This window comes from Dermochelys coriacea, chromosome 6 (genome assembly GCF_009764565.3).
Source record: "Dermochelys coriacea isolate rDerCor1 chromosome 6, rDerCor1.pri.v4, whole genome shotgun sequence".
NCBI classification, from domain to species: domain Eukaryota; kingdom Metazoa; phylum Chordata; order Testudines; family Dermochelyidae; genus Dermochelys; species Dermochelys coriacea.
The window spans coordinates 64,159,200-64,172,732 of record NC_050073.1 but is presented as its reverse complement, the minus strand read 5'-3'; the positions used below and the strand labels follow the sequence as shown (position 1 = coordinate 64,172,732).

The window sequence follows — 13,533 nt, the reverse complement described above, 5'->3', positions numbered from 1 at the left end:
AGGAATGGAAGTAGTAGACAGTAAAACTTATAGATCCAATAAGCCAACATTTACACTGGATAAGGATATTGCTGAAGGCCTAACAAGCAAAACATCTGAATCATCATATACTCATTTGTAGATAAGCAGGGTTTCTTTATTTCAGCATTTCAGTTAAATCCTTTGTTATATTCAAGCTCAAGTTTTGCACTGCACAGTCTCTAGCACTAATGAGAGATGGACCCTGAACCAAAACAGAGGCTCCAGATATCATGCATCTTTGAGAACATTCAGGTCAATATCTGAGCCTTGCAGTTCAGAACAATCTCTTGTGCTCGCTTTATGCATCAGCCACATATTAATTTCTGAATATAATTTTCCCCTCAATGAACAACTTTTGCAAAGGGAGAAAGTCATTCCCATGATTATCTGGCATGCATGCTGAGCATCTTGGAAAGTGACTAGCTAACAAAAACAGCATATACTATACAGGAAAGATTGCAAGTACTAGAGGTTTGTCACTTGTTACTCTTAAGAGACACTATTAGTGACAATGGATGGAATGAAAGTCAAAATATAAATTAAAACTTGAATGAAGTAGCCACTAAGTTAACATACAGTACCTAGAGATAATAAACTTCTATATATTTTTGTCTTAAAGGGAGATCTGACTCAATATTAAAATAAAGACAGATGATTTAAAGCCTGCTGTGACTGTGATTATACAGACTCCTCTGCTTTAGACAGCATGCTACAGTAAACCCAGGTAGTACGAGTCATTACACAATCCAATCTCCCCCTTATTTCATTTATTTTTCCCAAAGAGATTTGTGTGTTTGTGTTTCAGGGGAAGGGGAGTTCAGGTGGGAGGCCAGAAAAGTACAGATTGGGTGTTTATGTATATTGTGGTAACTTAGATATACCTTAAGATTCATTTGTTCACTGTCTAATTTCCTTGCATTTGCACCAAAGAGATACATGAAAGGATTAGGCATTATACTAAAAGCTACAATAACAGTAAGGGCCATCCACAGCTTTTAACAGTTAAACACAGGGAACATGGTTAAGTACTACAGCTTTTATCAAAACAGTAACCAGGTCCTCTGACAGTTTAACAGTGGAAGCACAGATGAACCAAAAGACATTTGGAATGATAGTGTGTACTTATGAGCCCAATCCTGCAAGTTGCTGAGCATCCTCAACTCTAATAGAAGTCAACAGGAGTTGAGGGCATTCAGCACTTCACAGGATCAGGTCCATAAGAAAGCAAATTGTTATTTTATACCCGAGTGACTAGAAATCAAGTGGACTGTGATTGCTACTCATTCCTCCCATTCATTTTTGGAAGGTTCATTTTGTCACCAAAATGAAATGTGCAAAAATATTTTAGGTGAAACAAAAAGAAAAAAATATATATCAAACAATACTGGGTAGCACGCACCAGTTGCCACTAACTCACTTTTAAGAAATTGAAATAATTACCCCCTGGCAGCTCTTCATTCTCATGTTGATGTTGCTACAAGAATTCATATCCTTTAGCCTTCTGGGGAAAAGGTCGCTTGCTGACAGACAGGGAGACTGTAGTGTAAGTCAGACATTGCCTAAGTTCTACTTTAGAGAGGGAGAGAAGAACGTGGTTTATAGTACATTACAGTTCAGCCACTGCCACAAATGCTACTGCACTTATAGGGAGCATGGGGCATTTTGCCCAAATTAGGACTGTAGGATTATGCCCATGATTTGGAAGGGGGTGGTGCGGCAATTAGGCCAGGGATAAGTACGGGTAGTTCAAGGAGGAGGTCAAACTAAATGAAAGTACAGTAGGCCTCAGCTAGTTCTTGCAGCTGAATTCTAACAAAGAGGAGGCAATAGCTAAGGTAGTTTCCACGTACTTTTATCCAAAAAAATGGAAAGTGAATGGAACTACTTTTAAAGACCAACTTCAGTGTTTCCCTTGCTATAATTAATGATTACAAATGCCCCAGCAATGCATGGAATGGAGCTCTCAGAACTCAGGCCTTAAAAGATGAAAAGTCAGTCAGCCCACTTTTAAACATATAAGACAAGATATAGCCCTGTGTTTCATGAGTATTCTGTGAGGTGAGGGCGTAGGGAGCTTGTTTCTCACCTAGAAAAAGAGAGAACATCAAGGCAGGATTTTGCCCAGAGAGGATATGGTTGCTGGCTACAGGGAACGCCCCGCCCCCCCAACACTCACCCAGCCAGCTAATATATATACTGGTAGCTGGGACTAAGTATGGCTCCTTTTTTAGAGCAGTAGCACAGTGCACCTAGCAGCATGTTACCTATGCCCACCCTGAGCCACCCTGCCCTGCTCTAGTGGCAGATGTATGCTTGGCATCCTTCTCTCTGCCAGCTCCTGCATGTCACATAGCTCATTAAGTCAGGGGCAGGATTTTGCCTATAGTTAATCAAACAAGCTGTCAGCGCACCATGAAAAGGTTTTGCCAATATTAAGATACATTTTTAAAAACTACAAACTAAGCACACTGTACCTTGCAAAATAGCAGCACAAAATTCTGTTATTTAGAAGTAAAATATCAAATGCTTAAATGATTTTATTTCATTTAATACATTTAGGGATCCCTACTGACAGCTGTGCAAAAATGCTCTGGAGGGCTTGGCAGTCATATAGGCAGGGGGAAATTCTGCCCCTTCCCCAACTTCTCCCACCTGGCCACAAAAGACCCCTGAAAGCAGTGGAACTGCCACAGTTTAAGAATACATGGAGGATACTGATGGGGAACTATGCAGGAGGAACCTGAAAGCCCTGTATGTCTTAGCTGCATGGCAGTTCTCTCCACAGAAATGGAGATTGGGATTGAAGGAGGGTATAGCCAGTGGGTTCCTGAACTAACCTTCGTGTTAAGGGGACGCTACTGCAAACTGTGCAGAATGGCTGCAGCTGCTCTGGGGAAGATTCTCCCTATTCTAAGCATGGCAGAGGTCCCCTATACAAAGCCATTTACTTAGACTTTACACAGGGGGCATTGTCCTTTAGTGTTTTAAACAACTGGAATTAAACGTATAATTATTTATATATTTACATTGCTGGGATTTATTCTTTATAGGGTCACTGATGATGACAGAGGCCCTTCTAGAAATATTACAAGGATGACAATTACACAGGGCTTGATTACCATATAGTTACATTTGCTGATAGTTTAGTTCATAATACTCAATTTTGTTACCTTCACGGGGAAGGAATTATATAACCAACAAAGTAAATTGGGAAGAAGAGTACAAGAGAGGCTATAATCTTGACCAATCCACAAATGTAAAGTTGCTTCTATCAGTAACTCAGTAGTTTTCTAACCAGCTACAAAATCTGTTTGTGTCACCGAAATCTGCAGTGAGCCACCACCAGGGACAAAGTTATTTTACCCTGCATTGCACTGAAAATGCCAAAAGCACCATCCTCTGCTTTGAGCTTTCCCCCCATTCTGATGTTGTTCCTCTCTCTGTATTGGCAAGAAGTGCAAATAGTAATGTATTTCTACAAGATCACTATTCTCAGTTTTATTCACTATTACATAATATTGCACAATATGGATATATTTTCATCTCTGGCAGAGAGAAGGAAAATATCTTGAGTTTTATGTCTCCCCTCACCTGTAAAACAAACTATTCTTACAATAACAGTGATTACCTGTTTCTGGATCCTGCTATATCAGGGAGAAAATGTAAATACCTTATTTTCAATATTTCAGGGGAAGGGCACACAGCCCAAACCTGCCCCCCCTAAAGTTAATAGCAAAACTCCCATAGACCTCACTGATACAAGACTTAACTCAAAGACCAAAGAGACTGCTCCTCAGAAAATTGAGAATGAAAAATTATCATAAGCTGCCACACTGCCTTAAGAGATAGTATCAGCAGAGCCTTGAGGAGAGATGTCTACAATGGGATCCAACTCTTGTTAGAGTATACTGCAAGGTGACAGGTAAGGAAATCAAAAAGGAAAATATGGGGTTTTATTTTTTTTTTGTCATAGTCATCTATTAGGTATTCATTAACTGTCAATGCTCCTGTATCATGAGCAATGTTGCAGCTTAAAAATGCACACTGTGAAATGAAAAAACAATTATTACAAATCCTATCTTATAATCAAAGATACAGTACTTCTGAGTCTGTGCTCCTGTTTCACACGCAAACAGACACACACAAAACTATAAATAAAAGGAAAAGGCTGAGACACAAAACACTGGCTTTCTGACAAATCACCAACCCTTCAGCCCTATACTGAGGTATGAAGGCTATTTGACTTTGTGGATGCCAGGAAACTATTTTCAGGAAATGAGAGATGCAACGTCAAGAGTATTCAGATACGCAACAGAAAAAGAACTGCATCATCTGTGGTCCATAAATTACAAATAGAGAATGAGAAAGAGTAAGTGAATTTATATAAGCATATGTATATATATATTTATAAATATTTATATTATATAATTTACCACGAGGACATGCAATCATTAGTATAGTACCTATTATACAATATAATACAAAGAAATAAGCCTTTTCAATAATATAGTTTCTTCAGAAACAGCAGGTATGCCCTACCTATTGCATTCCACTGCAGTGCTTGAAACCTGAATGAATCTAAGGTTCCACACTGTGCTACATTACTTATGGAAAACAGTATACACAGGAGGAAAAAGAAAATCCCAACACACACTGACAGCACAAGTGAAATTCAGTGCAGCTCCAGGGCAGCTGTGATGCAGCATTAGAAATGTGTTAGCTCAGAGAGAAAATATTTCCTTTTCAATCCAAAGGTACTAGTTTGGCAGCAAACAGAGGTTAAATAAAAAACACAGATGCTGGCTAGAAAGGCATACGACTACAGCAAGCAGATCAGTAACTGACAGTGCTTCCACACATCCAGCACCGCTAGGACATGTAGCATTAGGGATGCTAGTGTATCCCTTTCAGACTTGTACTCCTGTGTTTTAAACTATTCTGATCCACTGTCCATTTCTGAACATACTAAAGGCTGCCATACCCCTAAAGTGTCCTACAATGATCCTCTACAGCATATTAAGTGAGTACTAAAGGAAATTGTTTGGGGAAAATAGGCACCATGGACTTTATTCACAGAGAAGGGGTCTGGCTTCCCTAAGAGACATTTGGGCAAAAGGGAAGACAAAAATCCAAACAGGGAAGTTGTCTGAGATTTGTTTTCCTTCTGGTTATATTGCCAAATATTCTCATTCAGATTCTGTAGGAAATGGAAGTGAAGGCCTTTATTCCTCTTGTCTATAACCTAGCAAGTGTACAGGCTCTGCACTCTCCTTTCAGCACTGAGAATACACATACAGTTCATCTTCTAGACTTAAGCTAAATTCCAAGGTAAAAAATGAATCTGAGTTTGTAGTTCTCTCTACTCCTTCTCAGCACTGCCATCTTGGGTTTAATGTCAAGACAGCAACATTGTGAATAAAGTCAACAAGGATTTAAGTGGTCCATAACTAATGGGAAAACGATAGTTGTAACAAAGGCTCTCTTTTGCACTCAGACAAACTTTCAGACAGTTTACATACTTCTGACCAAATACACACAGCAATATATGGTAAGTCTGCAACAACCCTCCACCTGAAGACTTTTTCTTCTTTCTCCCATAACTCAGATTGGAATGACTGTCTCCAGAATGTACATAATACAGGCCTGGAGAGGAGAACCATGGATCCAGAAGGAAAAAAGCAACATGACTGATGTTTAAAGGTTCTTGGATACTAACAAAAGACAAATGCCCTGCAAAATATCACTATAAAAACTCAGAAAATGTTAAAACTTATTTTTAAAATGTCATCAGTATACAGAACAGGTAAAGTGTGTAATTGTTTTTTTAAGTAGGGGAATCTGTACCATTGGAGCAGGGGGAGGGGAGAAAGATATGAACAGCGAATGACTCGGAAAGAGATGTGCACAGCCTGACACTGAAAAGATTCACAAATTAAAAATATCATCTTCCAAATAATGTGCTTATTTAAAATTCTACAAATAAATGCCTGAGCAGTACCTATTTCAGAGGTGGTAGTGTCATTGTGGAAATAAAAACGGATGTTTCAGGTTCTATTACATTTCTTTGAGAAAGGCCTTAAATAATTAGGCCAAATCTCCTAAGTATACAACATAAAAACAATAAATAAATAAAAAACCCTATTAGAACACTCACTTCAGAGATAATTTTAACTTCAAATGTTCCACACATCTTTGATTGTCCTTCTCTGACCTCTACCACCCTCCCTGATCTGCTTGCTGCCTGTCATTAGGCAATGCCTGGCCACTCATTTACACACTATGAATTGTCAAATAATTTATCATGTTTACTTTCTTTTGAAAGCAAGGACTCAACACTGATCTTTTCGTTTGTTTTTTGTTTAAATAGACAATACACAGACACAACATGCATCAAATTACGAGAAGGCTTTTACATCTGTCAAGGCTCAGTTCCTATCTGCTAAGTTTACTAGCCAATTTGCTCTTTCCTGTGGGGGTTTTAGTGTTTGGGGAGTGGTGGCAGGAGCTGCTGGATCCTTTCAGACCGTTCTTGCTTGGTTTGCTGCAGAAGTGCTCTTGTTGGCAGGACCTCCTAGAGGATGAGGAGCCTGAATGGCTAGGAGGCGATTTACTCCTCCCAAGGTGTGGGGATGAACTCTTCTGGTCATGATGGGGCCGTCCAGCCCGGGATGGCGAAGAACTGGTTGTACGGGGTAAGGAAGAGCTCCTAGGGGAGGCACTGGGGCTGCGTCGAGGGATGACCGGGCTTTTGGGTGGCGTTTTTGGGCTATGTGGTGATCCTGGACTCTTACACTGGGTGGAGCTCCTTGGTTTTTGAGATCCATTCTGAAGGATTTGAGCCAGACGAGAGATAAGGTCTGAATCTGAGTTGCTGCTCCCTAGAACTCTGTACCTGCGTAATCTTAAAAAGAAATGGAGAGATTATTTCCACCATTTTATTGTGCTTTATCCATTACAATGAATATACACAAACATAATGTAAGTGGAAACTAGAGATGGGCCTTAGCTGCAGAGTTCACATCTGGATCTGAACTTACCTAAAGTTCAGAGGTATCTGGATCTAGGGTTTTGGTTTGTGTCCAGTTCAAATGGATACAGTATCCATGTTTGTGTAACTCCCAACACATAACAAGAATGTCTTTGTAAGTACTAGGCAGAGGTGTCAAAGTGCATACAGGCATACTTATTTTTCTGATAATACTGGAAGCAGCATACTGAAGGGCGGTGCTTATCAGCTCCTTTTTTGGAGGGGTAGCGTACACTCCCTGTCTACCCACTGTGACTGCAGTCTGTCAGTATGGAAGAGAGTAAAGCCGTCCCCCTACAACTTCCTTCAGAGGGTATTGAATCACTGTTGACACCTACACTCCCCTTATACATGTAGTCTACTTGTATACAGAACAGGATTATGGCTGCCCATGCATAGATGTCCAGGGATGAAGTAGAGCTTCTGGAGTCCTCTCTGTGCTCCTTTTCATTCCTGTGCATAATCAGTCATGATCTGATCCTAACCAATTATGTCTAATATTGTTCATCAAAATTTTCAAACTGATAGACTTCTACATAACAGTACTTTGGTAATGGGTTTTGTTCAGTATTCAGCACTTCTGAGAATCAGGTCATTTTTATTTAAGTATCTAAATATAGCTATAACTTTAGGAACCCAGGTTTGAAAATTCTGGCTCTCCATATCTATTGGAGAGTTCACTGGAAGGCCGTCACATCCTTCTGTAACACTTCAAGATATTATTAATATCTAACTGATGTGTTAAAGCTAAAGCTTTTTTTAAAAAATAGTTAAGATATTTCTCAAATGCTTTTCTGTGGTCAGATCACTCAAATCCAGGATTTTTAAAAAGAAATCGGTTTACAAATGACAGTTTTGGGCAATCACACGATGCATATTCTCAGAATACTCTTTGCAAGCTAGCTCAAAGCTATTTTAAAATAAAATATGTATTTCTAGTTTGTCTGTATTACCTGGCTTCTACCCCAGGCCTAGTTGGTGGTTTTCCTGGGGGTGGACGAGGAAAGAATTGAGCTGAGGTTGCACTGGTGACTTGATCAGTTGTAGCCCAGGATACTGGCCTTGGAATCTTGCTCTTTCTGGACTGAGAGCTGCTTGGTGACAAAGAGCCATCCTCAGATTGTTTGCCCACATGAGAGTCCAGTGTCAATCTGGAAAAGGCAGATAAGGCGTCATCCTCTGAAAATGGTACAGGAGCAGCAGCCATTTTTTCCTCCAGTGACTTGTCAGAGGCACTTGAGAGATTACCAAGGAAAGACTTGAGCTGTCTCTTTTCCATGAGTAGCCTGACTAAATCTGTCTGATGGGCCTTCTTTAGGAGAAGCTTTTCCTTTGCGGAAACAGGAGAAGTGGACTCTGATGTCAAGTCTATTTCTTGTGCTAAAACTGGTATGCGACTTTGTCTGACTACAAAAGGTGACCTAACCAAGTCTCTCTTAGACTGATGAGAGCTCTCATTCTCAGAAATACAATGGAACAGCTCTCCATTTCTGGGGGCATTTTTTTCTCTTTTGCCCTCCTGGTGAAAAAATGTAGTAAGGTCCATCTGGTGGCATTCCAAGTCTTCACTATGATCAATTTCTTCATTATCATGGAAACCATTTTCCTGCACTACTACTATTTCACTTTCCTGTCTATCAGCAAAAAGGTCTATGACTCTTGATGGTGAAACCTCTGATGTCTCAGCTACTGCTGACTTCAGTACCTCATAGTTTGCATCTGAATTTGGCACCAAGCAGGAAGTCCTTGGCTGTGATTCATCCACAGATTCAATAGCAGCTGAAGGTTTCCCTTCCACAAATTTTGAGCTCCCTTGTGAAGAAGAACTCTGCCCTTTGTGAGACATTTTTATGGAAGCCTCAGAAACCACTGGAAGCCTTCCTTCTTCAGCTTCTACAGCGAGATTTCCATGTTCTTTTTCTTCCTCCCTACTGCTACATTGTTCAAATAGGTTCTTTTGTCCACAGTCTACGAGACTGACACATTCTTTGACGTGCCCTTCCCTATCAAGCACCTCATGGCTGATATGATTTAACTGAAGTACCAGATCTGTTCTGCTGGTACTAGTGGGAAGTGCATCCTCTGTCAATACCAATCCAGGCAAATTCTCCTTTGGTGAGGAAAATTCCACAGTATGTTCCATAGGATGAGTGTCTCTGTCCCTCTTCTCTAGCTGGTGAACACAATGAAAGCTCTCAGAGGCAGACTGGGTGGATGCTACTGATGGTCTGGGTATTGTTATCTATATTGGAAAATTAAAGAAAAAATTAAAAAAGATAGGAATATCATCTTATACAGATCATACTCTTTAAAACGCAGACTTGATACTGTATGTTCAAAGTGAAAAGGAGTACTTGTGGCACCTTAGAGACTAACAAATTTATTAGAGCATAAGCTTTCGTGAGCTACAGCTCACTTCATCGGATGCATTTTCCACCAAATGCATCCGATGAAGTGAGCTGTAGCTCACGAAAGCTTATGCTCTAATAAATTTGTTAGTCTCTAAGGTGCCACAAGTACTCCTTTTCTTTTTGCGAATACAGACTAACACGGCTGCTACTCTGAAACCTATGTTCAAAGTGTTATTCTTCCCATCAATCATTATGTTCATATTGGAAAAGTAACAGCTAATTTCATAAATGACATTTGATTTACAGAACTAGAAAATAAAATATTCTACCATCCTGGGACAAAATGTATGAAATATGAAAATAAGCATTATCTCTGCTGAAAAGGTTACATTCACCAAGAACCCTGCTGGAGAACAGAGCCAGCCTAAGCAGTAAACTAAGTTTTGTTATTTTTATACAATTTTGCACATTTTTATAAAAGTTTTACATATTTAATTTCATAGTAAAAAGTAATCCCCAAGCTATACTATAAAAATTACAAGACCCTGCAGTCAGGGATGGAAGATGATTAATAGTATTTCATAGGCTAGGATTAAAGAAGTGAGATTTTTGGTCAAGGCAGCAGATAGTTCCCACTGAGTCACCATGGTGTATAGACCTATAGTCAGAGCTTGTAATGTTCATCAGCAGTGGAAATGATTATGGAACGTGAGTCTGGCCACAAAAGCCTCCTGGATTCCCCTCTGCTGGAAGATGAGGCTGATGACAGTTGCCATAGAATCTGCAATTTTATATCACAGACCTCACCAGCATTTGCTGCAGAAATAGTCTGAAAGTGCTGGAGAGCTCAAAGGGCATACTTTTAGCATAATTAGCATAGTGACACCATTGGATAGTAAAATCAAACTCACCCATTAGGTCCCAGGAACACATTTTGCAGTTAATACTGGTGGTATTCAATCTACTTCCATGAAAAACAAGCAAACTGGGATTTGATAGTGACATGCACCCTGTTGAGGAATCTGAATTCAACAGCTGCATGGAGACTCTCACTCCTTTTCTACATCCTTTTAATAGTCCCATGTAACAAACATCCATTATTATAGGGTCAAACTTACCTTCATCAAACACAAACATCCAACTGATGTTGTAAATTTATTCACAGGAAAAATACGAAACATTAGCCATGCTGCATCATGATACTGAAGTTACAGAAATTAATGTTATTTATGTTAAGGAAATTATTGCCACATAATACTGAGATTTATTACACTGATTTTCTAATGTGCTTCACTTTGGGGTCTTTGTTCCATATTTGGGCTTGAGGCTGAGTTGGGCAAGCTAGAAATGGGAGGTCTGGTTCGCAATGTGGTTTTTATATACCACTGGGTAGCTGGTCTCAGAGTAGCAGCGATTTGCAAAGCAGGTTCTTTGTAGTTCCACAGACAGTTTGAGAGTCAACCATTTTTTCTGTTACTTTTAGGACAGAGAAAATGGGGTTTTCACTGAGCGCAGAGGGAGAGAAAGCAGGAAGTAGCCCAGCAAGGAAGGCATCCTAAGGATTCCCAAATGGGACTGATTAAGCTGTATCTACTATTCTTACAGAGGATTTGCCAGGATCAACGGAGCAAGGGAAAACCCATGCTCAGATGTCTGGAGTCCTTCTGCAGCAAGAGGTAAACTTAATTCTCATTTACCTGCTAATTTGCTTTCAGTGACTGGATCAATATGCACAGTCCTGAGTTTTTCTTGTTGACTGAATCAGAATGGAATGTTGACAACCAATCAACCCAAACAGTATTCACACCCTTGGGAACAGTCCTCACTTCTTCTCTTATCTTAGTTTCAGTCTTTAATATGAAAGAAACATTATCTCCGTTTTTGAGTGAGAAATGTGTTTTTACTCCAGGATTCAAGAAAAAATCCAGGATCTTTCAGGTGAGAGGGGGGATTTGTGCTGTACTGATCCAATCTCAAAAAGCAAAGGGGAAGTGGGAATAAAATTTGCCTTTCCGTGACTGGGTCCACTACTGCACAGTTCTCGCATTTTAAACAACAATACCCTAGCAAGCACTCAGGGTGTAAAGGAAAAGGAACAAAGGACATTAGGGTCAAGAAAATGAGAATTCTTTCTTCCATTCCCTCTCTGTTAGAGCTGCTAAATGTTTTATAGCTACACAATTTTCTCCTTGAATGGAAATATCCTTCCTTGAGCTCATTAGCAAACCAACATGGCTCAAGTGCTCAGAGGGAAAGGAAACACACTTTTGTGATTCACCATGAACCCAGGTCAAAAATGCCCATTGTCCCACTGATTCTCCTCAGAGCTTGGTCTTCAAACTTTATCCTCATGTGCAAGTGATTTAAATAGCTGATCATGCAGAAGACTTTACTTAACAGGGCTGCTGCAACTTCAGACCTAGCTTTAATAAAATCCAAAGGAGCTTGTAATGGGGACTGGGCTTATCAGTGGTGCTGCATAGTTATTTGGTCCCTGGGTTCCACCTCTCCTCCATTTCCAGCATCCCTCACCAGCAATCACTCCAACACTGTAGAGGTCCACTTTTGGTAGGGTAGTGATTCAGCCATTCCACCTGGTCATCAGTTGAGTTCACCCCCTTCCGAGGTAACAGAGTCCAATAAAATATATATAGTTCAACTTCCCCACAAAAGAAAGGGTCAACAGCCTACCTCCGAACCTCTGTGGGTGGCATGCCCTTGACACAGGGCTTACAATGTCTCTATCATCTCCTTCTCTCCAAGAGCAGGGAGAGGGATGGGAAAGAGTTTATGCCCCCTCCACGAAAAGGGTGGTTGGTAGGGGAGCCTGGGCTCTCTCTCCCTCTCCACTGGGCTCTGACTTAGAGTCCTGTGAGAGGCAGTGATAGCAAAACACCCCAGAGTGTTTCAAGGCTGCCTCCCAACACCACTTCCTACCATTTGCTTCCTTGGTTCATGGTGTGGTCAAATGCCTTATCAATGATCCTCTACAAGATAGAGCAAAGGTTTCCCTAGTCTTAGAGAAAGCCTAGCCTTTCCTCATAGGGCCTGGGGTAGCTGTCACTGGCAGAACCTCTCTACAGCCAGGTCTCTAGCTTCATCCTTATTCAGGAGCTCATGAAATAGGTCTCTTCTCCTCTGAGTTGTCTGGCCAATTATCCAGAGGAAACCTTAGACCTGTTAGATCAGATGAGACTATAAGGATGTGGAGGGAAGTATTTGTTAACATCACAGATGCAGGATATCCCTTTGGTCTCTGGTAGTCAGGGTGGAATGGAGGCATTCCATCTTGAATTTTGGTTTTGCTTAAGGCCCAGGAAAATCTGTCCCCCACACAGCTCTTTTGGGGACTATAAAGTACGTGACATAAATTCCTAGAAAATATTGTTCCCTTAGCACTGAGATGTTGGCTCTGACCTCAAAGAAGTGGGTCACCTCTGAAGAAAATCTTCCTTATTGGCTGAAGAAAGAGGAAGATGACATGCCACTACCCTTGAGGAGAGGAGGAAACTGGAGGAATTTGAGAATATAAATCTGGGACACGATGGACAGAACACAACTCAGTGAGGAAATTCATAAGCCAACCAATTGGAAATCCTTCCTCCTTATTGTTCATTCCCAGTGCCTGAGGTTTGATGAAAGCAGATTATCAGAAGCATTTATTACAAATCCTTTACTGAGATCACAAAGGGCAACAGGGATTTCTTAGGTCCATACTTCCTGGTTGATTTCTGGATGGAAAATAGTGACTCTTACCTGCAAAAGAGGGTTTAGGATTTTTTACTCTGGGAAGCTAGGATTGGAAGAGAATCCGTATTATCTGAAAGTTCAGCGAAATTGGCATCTGAAATCTCATTAAAAAATCTAGACCCCCTATGAAATAAAAAGAATGATTCACATCCTGATTTAGGAAGCTATAATTTCTCCCATAGTCTATTCCACAAGGCCCTGCAGGCTATTGAAGACAAGATAAGAATGTTAGCTGCTAGGTAGAGGGAATCATGGATAAAGTCTCTAAAGTTATTAACAACTTGGGAAAAAAACAAACAGAAAAAGCCTCTCTCACTTTTCAGGAAAAGGATGTTAAAAAAAATCCAAACCTAAAAGACTACCTCATCCTGCTGTACCTCTGAC

At 40.4% G+C, this 13,533-nt stretch overlaps 1 protein-coding gene across 12 annotated transcripts in view; it reads right to left on the bottom strand.

Annotated features, from left to right (window-relative positions):
* Positions 1 to 4,385: 4,385 nt before the first annotated feature.
* Positions 4,386 to 13,533, bottom strand: part of TTBK2 (tau tubulin kinase 2) — a 217,042-nt gene continuing 207,894 nt past the window's right edge. For all 12 annotated transcript variants that reach the window (XM_038405265.2, XM_038405267.2, XM_043517544.1 and 9 more), the window contains 2 exons: positions 8,002 to 9,290; positions 4,386 to 6,922 (listed from right to left, as the gene is read on the bottom strand). In XM_038405265.2, coding sequence (XP_038261193.1) covers positions 6,454 to 6,922; positions 8,002 to 9,290 — 1,758 coding nt within the window. In that variant the 3' untranslated portion in view covers positions 4,386 to 6,453. The remainder of the gene's footprint in view (positions 6,923 to 8,001; positions 9,291 to 13,533) is intronic.